Here is a 17713-nt window from a genome sequence, read left to right on the forward strand (position 1 = left end):
AACAAACAAACTCACAGCTATAACATCCAGTTTCCAGAGGGGGCTGAAATTATTTCAAGAGATGTCTTAGAGTGGGACCACATCTTTCCAAAGCTTAAAAATGGGATGGAGATTGAGTACAAAAACAGCACCTGTCATTCTTTAGATGCACAAACAATTATGGGTGTCCATATCCTCTTTAGATATGTGCATTTGGAGACTAGACTAGGAAAAACTCTTAGTAATTAACAGGATTACCTCTTTGGAACATAAGATGTGCAGGAGAATAAGGGAAATGCACTACCACCTGAAGTTTTGGGATGTCTTGCTTGGTATGGGCAGAGATATAACTTGTCAGTCAAAATCTATCAGTGATTATAGTAGACAAATGTGTGTTTATTGTTTCAGCTCTTGCTCAGTTCAGTTATTAATTTCCTGTCAAAAGAGAAATACACAGAGACATTTCTGTGCTGCTGTCTTCATGTATTCCACATCACCTCTTGATATCTTCTGTCCACTATCCACTTAGGTACCAAATAATGACTCATTATAGGTATGTGGTAATCATTAACTGGGGAATAGTTGTGTTGCAGTCCTTGACAGCTGTCAAATCTGGGATTAAATGTAAACCAAAGTCAGTGCAGCTGCCCATGGAAGCACAGGGATTCTGCTGTGCTCTTTATAAAGCTCCATGGCCACCAGCAGGGCTGTAAAGTTAATTAGTTAAGTACTTGTAGTTGGGCACTCATCAGGTTGCTGGCCACTGGAACTCCTTGAGGAAAAACAGAGCTCATTGGTAATATTTGGGTTTGGGGTTTCTGTTTGTATGTTTGTTGAAATAGTGAGGGCCATTCTTCCATCTGTCAATGAATTATAGTCCTTTCTTATGGCAGAATTGCAATGTTTGCTGTCTACCTCCTTACAATTTTTAAGTGTGTTTAAGATTTGTTTTTCTGTTAATAAATAGAACAGAAAAGTCAACACCTCTTTAAGTAGATCATTCTCATAGTTCAGTGTCATTACACTGTTTTTTATACCGTCTTTCTTTTTGTTCCAAACTTTAAAAAAAGGACTGTGAAATACTTGCATTTTTAATTGTTGTTTTTAATGTTAATTATGTTCAGAGGGTTTTTTTCCCCTAAACACTAGTCATAAACAATCATTAGCACTTGTCTGTTAAAACATGGTGGTGATAGGTTTACTTTCTTATTCAGTGTTTTCTGCTTCACAAGTGATAATTGAGGAAGAAATATTGACTGTTTAACCACAGATCTTATGCTATAGAGGATGCTGTGAGTGCTTACTTGAAATTAAGTCACTGAGGGAGTTTATCTTGAATATTTTAGATTTCTTTTTAAATTTGTGATATTGTTTTAGATTATGGAATTTTCTGTATTTTATCGCACTCAGTATTGCAAAAGTAATAATGTAGTAAATGAAGTAACAATATTCTACTGTTCAGTCAGACCAAAAATATCTCAAGATTATGGTTAAACAGACAAAAAGAAGTAAAATTTCTCCCTGCCATTTCTTGGAAAATTAACTGACATTTATGTAGAGCAGCATTAAACAGAGTCCTTCATTTTCTCTGTTGAGACTGTTCATTTTCTTTACTGAGATATTTTCAGTGTGAAAAAAGCCAGCTTGAGGGCTTTATGCTGTTTTTCACTGTATTTTCAATTAATTTCTCTCCCATTCCTCCTCAAGCAAAAGATGGCTGCAGATTGTTCTTTTAGCAGCATGGGACAGTGTCTGCCTTGCCTGCTTTTAGTTTAAGTGATGTGTCTTCACTTCTACAATCAGTGATGGGAAATGTGCACGCCCAAGACACGTTGAAAATTATTGCATATAGCTAAAACCTTGTAAAATAAAGGCCTTGCTCAGCTGAACTAGCAGCTAGCCTGTTGAGTTCCCATGAGAAATGAATTATAAGAATGAAAATCAGCTTGCATAAAGATGTATTCTTGTGAGAAAAACAGGTTGCACCTGCAAAAACAAGAATTCTATTCCATGAGAATCCACAAAGAAAAAATCTAAACACCTGTGTAAAGAAAGAGTCTTAGCACACACACACAAGCACCTTCTAACTAATGAATTGAGTGGCAAGAAATTCACTAACAAGCTGGAGTTTCAAATGTATACATTTGAAAATTGTATACAAATGAGCTGTAACATTAAAGTAGGGCTTTTGCTGCTGAAACTTTGAAATGTGATGCCCATCTTTATTCACTGCCATTGTTACAGGAGATCAGTGCTCCAAAGGTATTTCTGTCCCACTGCAGAACTCCTGGTTCAACTGTAAGCAGAAAATCTATAGGGAATTTTAACAAGCAGGGAGCACTGCTAGCAGGGATCTGAGTAATTATCCTATTAAAACAGAGCAACATCTGCATTATCTGTGCATGCACTGAATGGAAGGGAACATTATGTTCCCTAATCCTGTCTGGGAGCATTATAAACTTAAAAGGATAACATTTTACCAAATGTATGTTCTAACACGATAGGTTACACTTAATTACCTTTTAATTACCCTTCTTGTAGTTGGACTTTAAGCTAAGGACCCTGCCTCTAACTCTCATCACAGACCATTTCTTGCCTCTGGATTCTTCATGTCAGGTTCTATAATTGAGTTTACCTTGAAAAGTTGGTCCTACTGTATCTTGAAGGCCTTTAATGCAATTCTTTTTCCCTTGTGTATGAAAAGCTCTGAGAATATTAGTTTATGTATAAAAGCCATGTTTCAGCATTCAGAAGTTTGTGTTTTCCATTCAGTTGCAAAGAGCAGCCTTGTTGGAGTATGTTTTATGGATAAGGAGTAGCTATGCTCAGCAGAGGCCACACAGGAGCAGGACATTATTCCAGCCTCCCAACTGCTTGCAGTGGAAGCCAGGAGAGTGTATTGGCTTAAATAATGTAGATTTCTTCTTTCCTCTTTACCCCTGAGGGAGTCTGATTTCCTGATCACCTATCTAGCCATATGCTGTAGCTCTTGCCAGGAGCTCTGAGCAGTGTCACTGCCAGCTAAAATTACTTGTTTTCTGAGAACTGAATTACATTGAGAATTGTCTTAGATTGCTGCACTGGCAACATTGCAAAGTTTTGCATATACACACACAAATAAATATGTAACAGCAGCCTTACTTTGAAATGCAGCTCAGCAACCACTTCAGGCAGGGAATTTGATCCAGATCCTGTGAGGTGTTCTGCACCTGCTCAGGCACATCACTCCTGCTTTGTTGTCTTTCCAGTGCTTTTCTCACCCTCTTTTTGCTCTGGCTACTACAGTACAATGATGAGACATGCAAATTAAACATTTACAAAGCAAGGTATTGTCTCCTCCTGGTTTGTTCCAGTTAGAGGGAAGACTTAGAGTGGCTGGTAAAAACTTCTGGTGTGCTAACTGTGCTCCTTTCTCTCCTCTTTCAACAGGATGGAACTGAAATATGAATATGTGCTGACAAAGGAGTTGGAATAAGACTGAGTCCTGCTTTGTGATATTTATATACCTGGACCATGAACTTGCTTTTTGGCTTTATGCTTTAGGAAACTTTGTAGTAACAGTGTGAAGCTGTTGGGAATCATGGCATTCTCTCCATGGAAGCTGTCCTCCCAGAAACTTGGCTTTTTTCTGGTGACTTTTGGTTTTATTTGGGGAATGATGCTTCTGCATTTTACTATTCAGCAACAAACACAACATGAAAGCAGTTCAGTCCTGCGTGAGCAAATCTTGGATCTCAGCAAAAGATACATCAAAGCATTAGCTGAAGAAAATAAAAATGTAGTTGATGGGCCTTATGTTGGGACAGTGACAGCATACGGTAAGTGTGTTCTCTGGATTATTTGATAATCTAATTAAAGCTTTTTCCTCAATTGTCCAAACAATTGCTTCATAATGCTGCTCAATTAGCAGTACTTTACCCTGTGCATTTTCTGTACTAATGGAGAAAATGGCCTTCCCTTTTAGGTTTGACCAACTTCTTATTTCCAATCACTTGGAAATAAAGCTGTCTGTTAAATTTTATTAATCTATCTAGTAGCTCTATCTAGTATGCCTTCGGTTATTTGTTAGAACTCAGTTTTAAAAAAATCTTTTTGCTGTTTTTAAGAAAGTTGGGAGGCTTTTCTGGTTTTTTTTATGTGATTGTGGAAAATGTGGAAAAACTTGCCTTAGTTATAAGATGGAGACCTGTTGCATTTATTTATTCTTCTTTCCCATTTCGCTTCTATGCTCAGTCAATTTACTTAATGCTTAAGTTTTTTTATCTGGCATAATCTTAAATTAATGTTAAGTATATCCTATTTACCTCAGGGCAGAAAACTCTGTGAGTTTTAGTGCTTTGTTTGGCAGCAGGTTTTAATGCTTATTCTCTTCCAGTTTGTACATGCGAGTTCAGTTTTTGTGCATGTGTCAGACAAAGCACGCAGAAAAGAACGAAGCATATTACCTGAAAATATTACTAAATAAAAATATAATCAAATTTTAGGTTAGGTGTGGTTCCTTTTCAGTCTGTTAAGATCGCATAATACACCTTGCTTGTTTAGCAGTTTTTAGACTCACTCTCTTTCCTACTTATGCACTTCCAGACTCTCTGGAAAACTAATTAGTCATTTAGATTTTATAGTTTTCTTTTATAGTTGTCTTAATATTCAACTCTGAAGAAATTGAGTTAATAGTTTTTGTATGCTTAGACAAAGAATCTAGACTGTCATAGGATGTAGAATGTTATAGGATGCAACAGATAGAATGGCTGCACTTTTTTCCTCTAGTTTTCTCTTAGTACTCTATACTTTTTGGTGCATGCAGTGAAAATATCCTGCTGGAAAGTTCTTTCTGTGTCTTGTTTCTGTCACCCATCTTTTTTCCTCTAAAAAGTAAATTTGTGCATTTGCTTGCCTATAAGTCTGAGATGATTATCCTCAACATAGCTAACAAATTGTTTCATTCCTTAAATAACACCCTGCCCTTATTCTGTAACTCCAGATTTGTGGCTGCATGTTGAACTATACTGAAATTGGAGGCTTACAAAATAACACAAGCAAAACAGAGTGGCACCAGACCAATATTTGGGTTGAGGATCTCTGAACAAGTAGAGATCCTTAGAGGATTGTGTGATTCAGCTCAATACAAACCTTTATCTGCTGTGTAGCCATTACCAGTGTCCTGTTACTGTGCAGGGGTGCTTGATGGTGCAAGAATTGAGAAAAGAAATAGACATCAAGCCCCAAACAATCTGGCTCCAGATATTGAAGGTAACTGCATTAATATGGGTCCAGGATATCCATAAGCCAAGTTCCCCCTGCAGCTTGTTGCCTGTGGCATCAATTTCCTGTTCCAAATCCTGCTAGGGAATAAATTGACTTGCCTCCAAAGACTGGTCAGGTTCCCAAGGAGAAGTTAAACTGCATTTGGGAGCAGGTGAAATAACTTTGCTACACAAACCTTGGCTTTCCCTTTACAGAAGTGTCACAATTTCAAGTCCATGGCTGAGAAGATTTTTAAGATTAAAGGCTTCAAGTTTGTCCATTTGTTTTCAACAAAGTAGTTTGGAAAGATGGAAAATAATCATAATGCAGTTATTTCAAATATTTCGGAGAAAAGCACTATGGTGAATAACACCATATTAAATAATAGTTTATGAAAATGGGTAAGGTAATTACTTAATAAGTTAATTTTTCCTGTTTGGCATACCAAATGACTTGTTGCTAGCAAATAATCAGGTTAGCTCTTCAGAAATAAACACATTAATGACTGATGTTAATAATAATTGGTAGAGGTTTCTACAATAATCTGTGAAAATTAATGCTCTTGCTTATTTAGCCTTTTTATTAATGTTATCCTCTGATTACTTTAAGTGAGCACAGTCGTGATTTTCATTTTCAAGAATAAATTTAATGTTTGCTTGGTTTGGCTGTTTTTATCTACCTGAAAGGTTTTTAGTCATTCCTTAATTGTGGTTGCACAGCTCATTTACTTTTTCACTTTTTCTTTCTACCATGTCAGGTAGGTGGATCATACATTTTTCTTTTAAAATTTATAGTCCAGATATACACAGTGAATATCAGATTTTTCTTTGCAGCAGTAAACAGTTACTTTACAATCTGTGCTTCTGCCCTTCCCTTCTCAAACAAGCCTCCACTTGCCTTTTTGTTCTGACAAAATGTCTCTCATGTCAGTGTTTTGGTATCAGAATTAAAAAATAATTTATTTCAACCTTTTTTTCTTTATGATCTGTGTATACTTTTATGTAGGCTGCACTCCTTCTTCACAGATTCCTGAATTTTTTTTTTCTAGATTTTTTCTTCATTACTGTGGCTTTGTTCATCTTAACTCCAGAATTTCATTTTCTTCTGCACACTATGTCATTAAATAACTTCTGGACCCCTTTTAAAATAGTCCAGATGTGTGGACTAGTGCTTCAGATCCCACCTTCTATCTTCACAAGACAAAGGAAAATACAATTATAATGAGAGAGATTTCTTTATGATACCATGGTATAAATATGACTCTCCTTTTGTTTAGAGAAAACAATTATAAGCTTTCTAATGTAATAGCATTTTTTATTTAGTCTCTCATTAGCACAAGAATTGAGATAGTCATGGGAAAATTAAAAAAAGGCATGTAATGCATGTGGCCAAAATACAACTGATATAGAGACAGTGGAATCTCTTCAGATGTATGGAAAATTTTCTTTTATAGACCAGAATATTACTTGATTCTAAAGTTGTGTAAAACAGAAAATACATTCTACCAAAACACATGCAATTATTTTATGTAATTAAATGGAAAAATAATGTGAATTCCTCATACAAAACCCTTGTATCTTTACAAGGGTAAATGAACAAAGGACAATAGTTTAATCTTCTTTGGCTTGTTGCCATTATAATTATACAGCTTAGTCTGATAGTGGTCTAGTTTTCTCCTCTTGCCCTCAGTTCTTTTAGCTTGTCAGAGTGTCTTGTGTTCCTTCAAGGAATCTGAACAAAATAAAAGCTAAGCTAAAAAATATCAGAAAACTCTTCCCATGTTGTCATTTGATGTGCAAATCCCTGCTATTTTTCATTGCCTTCCATGCCAAGGAAGTGCTGTGTCAGACCAAACAGAGACTATCACCAACAGACTGAAGAAAGGAAACATGATTTTTGGGGTTTTGTGAATACAACAGAAAGATTGAATATAACTGTTTTGGGTTTTTTAATAGAAATTATTATATATTTTTAATTTGCCAGTGCAGAACCTGGTTATGAGGAGGAGATGCAGGAGGAGGATTTTGTACTGGCTCAAAACTGTCATTTTTGGGAAGGGGATTTTTGTTCCCAGGTGACTGAGTATCAACAGACTGTTCCTCTGAGAGTGCTTGAATATGGATTTAGGTTTAGACTCATTATTATTTAAGTAGCTTCTTATTACTTGAGCCATTGCAAAGCAAGCATTTTTCTGTTCCCATAAAGGCTCACATTTCACCTTGAATATGGATATCTATATGAGTTGCAGTGTGCTTTGTAAAACAGACAGGCTGACAAGTTCCATGGCCAGGGAAACTTGTATCTGAGGTTGAATAAAGCAGGAGCTGGTAATGGCAAAGACTTGCACTGAGAAAGAATGTGTATGTGTGTAATATGTATATATGTATCTATATATTTATCTCCTGTTGCATTCTTGTATCTATTCCTTGATTCTGTCTGACAAGTGTGCCTTGCATTATTAAGCAGTTTACCTTTTCATTTGCATTTGCAGATTTGAAGAAGACTCTTGCTGTCCTGCTGGATAATATCTTGCAGCGCATCGGGAAGTTGGAGTCCAAGGTGGAAAACCTTGTGCTTAATGGAACAGGAGCAAACTCAACCAACAATACTACCACTTCTGCTCCCAGCTTAGGAGCAGCTGAAAAGCTTAATGTAGCAGGTGTGTATGGCAATTACTAAAATTATTTATGGGCTGATTAATCTCAACCTTTTCTCTCTTGAGCATAATGTGATTTTTTGGTGTTCAAAGTCTAGCCTTTATCAATGGGGTGGAAAGTGAGCTGTTGGAGGTTTCTGTGCCATATATAAAATGAAAAGCATTCCTGTATGTTTCTGTTTTGTAGCTGGACAAAGAGACTCACTGCTATTTCCTTAGATTTGCAGATAATTGGAACACGTATATTCATGTTGTTGCTTTAAAATTTATAGGCAAAGGTTCATTGTTCTTACCTGAAAAGAAAATATCTTTCATCGGTTCTTAGGGTGATTTGAATGTTGTTTATTATTCTTGGAGTGGGCTAGATTCACAGTTTTGGTATTCAGGAGCAGCATTGAAGGAGCCTGGTACGAGTTTTCTGTTGGCAGTGTTTTCATTACTTTGTACTGCCTGAGGCTTTCTCTGTGGAAAAGAACACAATTCCTCTTATTAGAGCTGCAGGTTTTTTGCCTTTGACTTTTGGTACACTGAGTTTAAAATGTCTGAAGCAACCATGAAAAAGCAGCAACAGGAAAAAGCTTTAGGTAAGAGTTCCTTACGGTTGGATTAATGTATTGTGCTGATGACTGGATAATGTCACTGCTCAGGTACCTCTGGATTGGATGGTTCTAGGGTTAGAGCTTGAACCTAATCCCTGTGCTAAGTGCCTGCTCTTCATCCATTTGAAGCAATCAGTGGCAATTACTCAGATCAGAGACAGCCAAATGGAAATGAAAAACTTGTCTGTACTTCTTCCTCCGTGGCAGTTTCCTGACAGCACACTCTGGAAGCCATATGATGCCAGCATAATTGTAGTATAAATGTATTCTCTGTTAGGAAGGAATTGTTCAGCAAATAAGCTAGGTGAGGGCATTGTGACAATACCAATGTTGGTTTTGTCTGTAATATTTCAACAACATCCCTTTCATATTGTGTTTAAGCAATGGAGGTAATGTGAAAATTGTGCTGAAGGTATTTTGTTACCCAACAGTTTGTCATTTTACTGGAGTTGAAGCAGATATGTGTACAAATACAGATGACACATTGTTTTATAACATTCAGCTGTTACACTATGAAGAGATCACAACAAGCATGTTAGGATTGCCCTTCCACTCTTCACCAGTTGTAATATTTTAATGCTGACTTAAAACAAATTCATGTTAGCGATTGTTAATGATTTTGGTCTTTGTCTGAACAGCAATAGTGTTTCTGGAGCATCTAATTAACATAATGTTTAATAATTTTGGTAATCTTTTTTTAAAGGCCTCGAGTTTTTTGGAGGTTTTTTTTTTTTGCCTCAGAGCTGCTGCTTAAAACTGCAGTAAATTGTTTTATAGCCTCATTTGTCAGTGAAACAGTGCAATGTCACTAGCAGACTTTCCTACAAGAGTCCTGCTTCCAGTGGAGCTACATCATGCATTTATTGTTTTTGGATTGAGATTTCACAGCACACTGACACCTCTGATTCTATAATTTATACAGCCATGCCCCTTTACCTATGGAAAGCCTTTTTGAAGTAAGTGAGGCTTCATGTTCACCCTGTAAACCTTGGCAGAATAGAGTGGAGCCACAAATCATCCTGAGATCTGCATTTTGTTCCCCCGACCTCGTGTAAAGGTTACTGAGTTATATACTGCAGGAGTAGATAGAAATGATAAAATAAGACATACAATGACAGGGAGGTTGTTATGCTGCAAGTATTTATCCTCACTGCTGATTATAATAAATTCAAGAGCAAAATATAGTATTTTTCTTACAGCTTAAAACTATGATGGCAGGCTAGACTGGTCAATCTGAATATACTGTAAGCTTTTCTTCATTGAGTATTTTAAGTATTTATAATACTTGGAAAAAAAATTAGTACTCATCTGCAAACTAGGAAGAGCAGAGTTGATTAATCATGATGATTAATCAGCATTTCATCTTCTGAGTTCTCTCTGCAAGTATAGAAGTTAATAAATAGAAAAGCTTATTTTTCTTTGATTTAAACCATGTTCAACAAAACACAATAAAGTCTTCACTGTGTAAAGGAAGGTGGGCCACAAAATCTGGGGAAGCCCAGTATTGGGCCAGGACATGTTTGAGCCTGGAGTTCATAATCCACTGTAACTTACTTCCTGAAGGAATGAGCAATAACTTCTCTGAAGGAGCATGACTGCAGAAGAAAAAGGAAGCACAGGCATGGGAAATAATCAAGTTTAGCAGTTTGGAAAAAATACCTATCTTTGTTTAGAGTTATGAATCAAAGTTTTTTTTTCTTTTTATGTTATTCCACCTCTGGCTATCAAGTGGGGTGTAAAACTGAGGCAGCAGAAATCTGCCACGGAAATATCACTCTGTGTTATTTTTGGCAGATAAAAGGATCTGAAGAAAATCCATCTGGATTAGACTCCTTCATGATAAGAAAGTGATAATGGTAGTAGAAATTATTGAGGATTTAGCAAAGACTGTGACTTAACTGTCTCTGAAGTAGAACAACTAAACTTTCTTTTGATTCAATCTTGAGTTTTGATCACAGGGCTGAAACACCTCTGCTAATGAAGGCCAGCTGAGAGACTGGGGCTGTTCAGCCTGGAGAGGGGAAGGCTCTGGGGAGAACTTGGAGCCCCTTCCAGCACCTAAAGAAGACTACAAGAGAGCTGGAGAGAGACTTCTCACAAGGGCATGGAGGGATAGCACAAGAGCAAATGGCCTTAAGCTGAAGAAGGGCAGGTTTAGATGAGATATTAAGTTTAGATGAGATATTAAGAAGAAATTCCCTGAATGTTGAGACACTGGCACAGCTTGTCCATAGAGACTATGGGCTCCCCATCCCTGGAAGTGTTCAAGGCCAAGCTGGATGGAGCTTGGAGCTATCTGGTCTAGTGGAAGGTATCCCTGCCCATGGCAGGGGATTGGAACAAGATTGTCTTTACAACCCAAACCAGTCTCTGATTTTGTGACTCTCAATCTAATTGCTATGTGTCTGTAGACTGTACTGTGTATTCATACCCTTACTGTGTTTAGCTTTATTGTGTTTACTGTGGTACTACACCCAGTTCCCCCTCTGAATTTAGTTTTATGGAATCTTTCATTAAGGGAAGCCCAAGAGCAAAATGTTTTTTTTTTTTTCTCTTTTTGGCTCTGTGAAAGGATAATAGAGCATGAGCTCTTAGTAGCACAATTATCTTTAATCCTAGAGGAGCTGAAGATGGGACTTGTGCTAAAGCATTTGGGGAGCTTGAGTGGGAGCTTAAGTGTTACTTCCCAGCCACCCCCCTCCTTTTTAGATCCATATGTAAAGTCATAAGCATATTTTACTTTTTCTTCTTCCTTCCCCAAAACCATCGAACAGTCTGGTGGTTTTGATACTGATAATTTTCATAACCTCCATTTTATTTATGGAAGAGTGAATTGTTAATAAAGATGCTTATGAAGCTTTGGCTGTTAGATTTCAAAAGCAATAAAGCTGTCTTTCCTTCTGTCTCTTTTTTTTCTATTTATCTAAGTTGTATCTGAAAAGCTTCTGAGATATTTGATAGCCATCGTTTTTGCATCTGTGGGAAGTAATATATTCCCATACACACAGGAAAGTATTAATCTAAACTTTGGGTGTCAAGTAGATAAGAGTTTTCATCACCTTTAGAACAGGAAGCTTTGAGGCACTGCCACAAATGACACCCTAAGTAAATTTAAAGTTGCTGTTGTGGAGACGATTAATCAGAAATGCGGAAATACAAAACCACGGCTCTTTCAAGCAGAGCTTGTCCACAGGGCTGCCACTGTTGTAGCTGCATCTTTGCTTCCATGTGACAGGCACAGGGTCAGTTTGGTTTGGACAATTTAGTTTTTAACAGTTGTGCTTTTCTAAATAATGATAAAAGAAATCCTTGATTTTTGTGGGACTATCGTGGTTCATCAGATAGGGTAATCTGCTTGCACAAATGTGACCAGAAAATCAGCACTCTGTGTTCATCATGTGATATTTTTGGTAAGCAGTGAGAGTGGGGTTAGTGTGTAGTGTTGTGGGATAGGTTTCCTTAGGGGTTGTCATCCCTCTTTCTGTACTTTTTCAGTGAAAAGCTACATTTTGGATCATCTTGATCACCTAACACCCCAGATATCATTGTAAAAATTCTGCCAGACTGGTTGTTCACAAAATGTTCTTTTGCCTTGAAAAGTGCTGCTTTGAATAATTTTAATTGTTGGTCTTTGATTGCACAAAAATGAGCAAGTGCAGGTTTATGGTAAATCTTCCTCAGCTTCCCCTTGTACACAACTGGTGCTTGTGTACAATTCTTACAATTTACAATTCTTGCTAAACCTAAGAACAGCCCAGGCTCAGCTTGCTGCAGGTAGCACTACACAGTGAGGGAGGACATTTCTGGAGTATCTGTTCAAAGTTTCCATAGCTTTTCTGCCTTGTGCATTAACTTGTTCTGCTGTGTTGGCTGTTGAGTTCCCTTTTAACAGCTTTAGGTTTAACATCTTTAAAGTCACTCATTAAGATGCAGACTTCAGTGTATACTTGTCTTTTAAGACATGATGGCTTGGATGCTTGTCAGATACCTGGCATCCTTCTTGAATATGTAGCAAGGCAGGCTGACAAGTCAGCTTGGCAATGCTGAAACAAGGCTTTTTTGCTTTACTTTTTTTTCTTTTTTTTTCTTTTTTTTTTAATGTTACTATGGTGAGAAGGACCTTTGTCATGGTATTTATTTATTAAGATTTCCCTCCTTCCCCCCCCAAAGGCAGTTGTGTGGAGCTGGGGAGTTTTATGTGCCCTCAAACCTGCCTGCTGCAGCACAGTGTGCAGAAGACCACTGGTGAATATTTTCCACTGCAGTGCAAAGCTGTGCTAATAATGATGCAGGGAGCTCTTAGTGGTCCCCTGGGCTGCATTTTGATTAACCACTTGACTACTACTTGAATTCTTCTAACAGTGCATTGATTTCAGTAGTGCTAATGGAACACAGCAGCACAGCTTGTGTGAGGATGGACTAGAGGTAGAAAAGTTAATTTTCTTTAAATCGTACCAAGGATTTGCTACAGAAGTTTCTAAAATGTTGGTAGAAAGCATTTTGTGCTCTGCATTTAAAATCTTGAAACCTTTAGCTCATTTGATTGAATATGTTGTTAGTGCTTTCAGCTCACATTGAAAATTCTCTCTTTAAAGAAGTCTTACCAGCTGGAGATGAAAAATGTGAATTGAATTGAAAATGTGTTAATTAGTTGGAAAAGGAAAAGAAGACCTTATACAAACTAAACCAGCCTTAACTACAGTCTGTGTCTAACCACAGATAGCAGATTTCAGGACTGAAATAGAAACAAGGGAACAGTTTCATGAATTAAAGTAAGAATAGTACTTATATTTAATGATTAAAACCAGAAGGAGAGCAGATATAAAATTGGTGAATAGATTTGATCAGATGTGATTACTCTGACCTTAAAATGCTAGAGAAGTTCTGTATTTTATGAGATCTGCTGATGGCAACACTTTTGACTTGAGCTATTATCTGTGCAGTATATCATCAAAAATTCTTTAATATGCACTAGTCTGAAAATCAGAGTTTAAGCCTCAAGGTTCCAAAGTACATCATTTTTAATGTCATGTAAAATTCTTAATACATTTCTATTCTCAGAAGAACACCAAGCTGGTCCTTAGCAGAGTAGGTAGGCTGCTGGTGTCAGCTTGCAGTTTCAGCTGTAGTGCAGCCTTTTCATTTGCTTCAACCAATATTGCTATTTTAAAACTCTTATGACAAACAGAGCACCTATCAAACAGCACTCACTGCTGAGTGACTAATTATAACTCTTATTCAGTGTACTGTCTTAGTGGAATATTTCCAGGCTTCCTAACTGTCTGATGGAGAAAAATCGAAGCAGAATTTTTTAGCCTGTTACAAAACACATTATTTGAAGGATGTGCTATATAGGAAAGGGAGAAAATATGCATGAACACTTACTATTGCTCATTTTTACTGTTTTATTAAATAACAACTTGATAGCAAACAAAAATCAATTCCCTACCACAGACTGTGCTTTTAGCCACCTCATTCTCAACGTGGGTGTTGAGAATGCAGATAAATCCTGTGGACATGGAGTTTAAATGCAGGAGGCAATGAAGACCTACATCTTTGAGCTGGTATTTAGGTGCTGGAGGCCTGGGGCTTTAGCAGATGCAGTTGCTTGTAGCAAGCTACAAGAGAGAAGCTTCTTTTCCAGTGCAGGGTTGGTGGCTTAGCTCAAATCTGCCTCGTGGTTGATGCTGACGTGCCAGACTTTGCACTGAAACAACTGAGGATTGTTCACAAGTTCAGGTTCACCTGCTGTGCTCTAACCATGTCTGATGCAAAGCTGTGGATCATTTGTGAAGGGAGCATATGGCTCCTTTCTAAACATGAGGATGGAGTTTGTTAGTGATATTTTAAATATCCCAGGACCTCACAAGAGGTATTTAAAGAGGTTTTTTCAAGTCTGCAGTTGGTTGGTGTTTTATCAATATTTTTCAATTTTTTTCCAGGATGAGCTGTACCAACTGCATGCTTTTAGATTTATAGTATGCCATGTTCATGTTTTTAGTTTTAGTGCATTGACTTTTAATGTAACATCATATGAGATAAATGTTTAATAATTATGTCTTTTCATAACAGCAGCCAAGAGAAGATAAGCCATGCATTAATTCAAAAACACTTGTGTGTAGAACAGGAATTAATATAATGGCTCACACAAAGTTTAGGAGAAAAAAGTGTTTATTAACTCCTGTTGCTTTGCACTAACTTGACAGTTGTGTTTCTAACTTCTTTTTGGCTGAAAGTTCTAAGTTTTGGCTGGGAAAAGAGATTTTAGATCTTGCATTTAAAATTACATAAATCCTAATTAAGGATAAAAATTCTTGTGGTTTCTCAAATACTGTTTTTCAGCAAAAGTAATTTTAATGTCTGGCTTAATGTATTTTTCCCCTTCAGGAAAAAAATATCCAAGATGAATTTGCTAACAGCATAATACATCTATCCAGACGTTTTAACAAAAATCCTCATAAGATATTAGGGTTTGGGGTTTTATCTCCAAATGATGAAAACCTCCTAAGTCTTGCTATTCGTGTTTTAGAAGATCCTGATGTGTAGATTGGCATCCCCAGGGTTCCACTTCTTCATCTCCCTTGTCTTTATGATCACACTCAGAAGTGTAAATTGCTGGTGTCTGCTTGAGCTTGGTCTCAGCTGCTGGTGGGAAACACAAGATTTGTTCACCACTGGATTCCTGTTTAGGGAGAGCCAGCTATGAGGTGTTACCAACAAGCTCAAGCACACACTCAGTTAAAGTTCAAGCTGAGTTAAAATGAGCAGCAAGAGGAGCAGAAATATAACTCTTCATAGAGGGGCTGATCATTAAGAAAAAATTTGGGAGGGATGATTCTCGACCTAGAACTCACACTGCCTGTGGCCAAGAAGAAAGGGTTCAACCAGAACAAGAGTACTTGACTGGAACTGTCAGGATTATTCTGGTGAATTCAGAGTTCTGCACTGAATTCTCAGGTCTGTGTGTAGAAACCAGCACTGACTTGCCCATTTCTGCAGGCAGTTGCTGCTTTGGACAGCAGTCTTTGATGTAGATGTGTTTTCAGTCTGACTGCATCAGCTGGCTTCCTGTTCATGGGCACAGGGGGAAGACTGATTCTCTGGGGAACACTCAGATGGAACAGAATTGCATTTCTCTGTTCCTTCTACTGCTCTTTCACATTCATTTCCTCTTGTATGTACATATTGCTGCATTTTTTTCAGCTCTGGATAGTAGTTTTATGTAAACTGTTTCATGGAACTCTTTATATGTAAGTTTTATAGAATTGCCTTCACTGTGCTATTACCTGATTATTAGCTGAGAATGAAGCAATTGAAAGCTGATGCAGGTGCTTGGGATGTAGATCCAATGGGAATGGGAAGGTGGGAGTGGGGAGCTGGTGGTTTTGTAAAGCATCTCCTCTGTCTGTGGATTGTGGCGGAGAAAAAACATGAGCATTTTTGAGGAAGGTGAATCCTTGGAGTGTTTACTGTTGCTGGCAAGAAGAGGGAAAGATGTCAGATACTCTTGGTAATTCTCCCAGACACATTAATATTTCAATGGGATTAAAGGTGATAAAGGAGGGCACATTCCCTATACAGACAGGTTATCCTGGAGAGATCCATCGTCTGCTTGTGTGTAACCCATCCCAGTGGAAAAGCAATAGTGGGACTGCTCTGGAAAAACCTTAAAAAAAAAATGTGCAGCTGGCCACAGGGGAAACCAGAAGCCTGAGAAAGTCTGTAGCTTGTGCTGAGAAAAATGTCTATCTCTTCCTTTTTACTTCTTGGAATGGGCAGGGAGGGTTTGTGCTGGGGAAGTGTCTCTGTGTGGTTCTGCCACAGCTGCTGGGAGCTCTTGAAGAGTCAGGCTGGTGCAGCGTGTGACTTTGGAAAAGGGATTCTGTTCTTGCAGGTAGATCTCACAAATACAGGGATCTTGTAAAATCTTGTGAGCTAAGAGCAGCAGCAAAGATCTTTGCCTGTCAAAAAACACTGGGGTGCAGAGAATGTGTTCACATATGACAAGCAAACATGTAGACTGCAGTTGTGTATTTTCCAAAACTCAGACTGTTGTCTGTATTTTGGGGATTTTTCTCCATCTTTTGTTTCTTTAACAGGCCATGAGATCCCCATTAAAATGAAATATGGTGTAAGTGATAACTTGGCACTGTGTGCTGTAAAATAAGGAATTATAGCTTGTGCTTATGCATTACCCTGTACTTAATAGGACTTAAGTAGAAGAGAGGATTTGCTTGACTAACCTTCTGAAGGGAAAAGCCATCATATGATAGCATAATTAACTTGAGACAGAAGACATATTTTTATTTTAAATGACAAAATTCATGGCTCATTCTTATTGGCAAGCTATACCCAGGCATTCAGCATTTTCCACCCTAAATTGAGTATGATGCTGAAAGTTGAACTTTCCCTATGGTTGAGCTGCATCTCTGATGTTGTACCAGAGATTTCAGAAGTCTTTTTTTGTGCTAGGAAGATCTTGAATTTGACATGCCTATAAAATCTGTTATTTTGCAATCAGTCTTAGGAGGGGGGGGGGGGGGGGGGGGGAAGTCCAGAAGCCCTTTTAGACCATAAAGCTCCTCTAATGGAATTTTATGAATTATTGAAAATTATCATTATAATAACCATGCCTTTTTAATAGTTAGATGTCTGATTTTGGTGCATTGCAAATGGAAGGTCTGATTCCTGACTGCAGTAAAGCCAAATGTCCTATTATTATGTAGCTCTACTGACTGAATTGAGAATACACTTTAAATTGCTGCTATCTGTATGCATGCTCTGTATGTTCTTATTCAGAGCAGAAATCAGAGCCTTAGATGTCGGTGGTCTGGTCTGCAAGAATCCCACAAGGATAAGAACACAGGCAGAATATTTTGAAAGTGCTTATTGATTTGAAATTACAGAGTCATTGTACAAACTACTTTGCTTCAGTGCTATTGTCATTGGCAGTACAGCTCAGTTTGTCAAATCACTCCTGCTGCAGAGACTGACAGAGAAGTGGGGACTTCCTGCCATGACTTTTCTTTCACCCATCAAGTTCATTTTGCAATGCTTTGGCTTTACATTTCAAGTTTTATCTTTAAAAGAAGCTATTTTCAAAAAATTGGAAAATAGATAGGTCAGGTTGTGTGTTTTGCATATAATAATATAATGCAGCATTCTAACTTTTACCCACAGATTTTTGTCACTATTCTATTCTAATACTGCAGCCTGTTTTTTTTTGTATTTTCTT

At 37.6% G+C, this 17713-nt stretch overlaps 1 protein-coding gene across 1 annotated transcript in view; it reads left to right on the plus strand.

Annotated features, from left to right (window-relative positions):
* The window catches only part of MGAT5 (alpha-1,6-mannosylglycoprotein 6-beta-N-acetylglucosaminyltransferase), a 111500-nt gene that overhangs the window by 38297 nt on the left and 55490 nt on the right, over positions 1-17713 (plus strand). Inside the window, exons 2-3 of the mRNA XM_079311244.1 lie at positions 3409-3797; positions 7715-7882. Coding sequence (XP_079167370.1) covers positions 3560-3797; positions 7715-7882 — 406 coding nt within the window. The 5' untranslated portion in view covers positions 3409-3559. The remainder of the gene's footprint in view (positions 1-3408; positions 3798-7714; positions 7883-17713) is intronic.

This window comes from Erithacus rubecula, assembly GCF_903797595.1.
Source record: "Erithacus rubecula genome assembly, chromosome: 8".
Lineage (NCBI taxonomy): Eukaryota > Metazoa > Chordata > Aves > Passeriformes > Muscicapidae > Erithacus > Erithacus rubecula.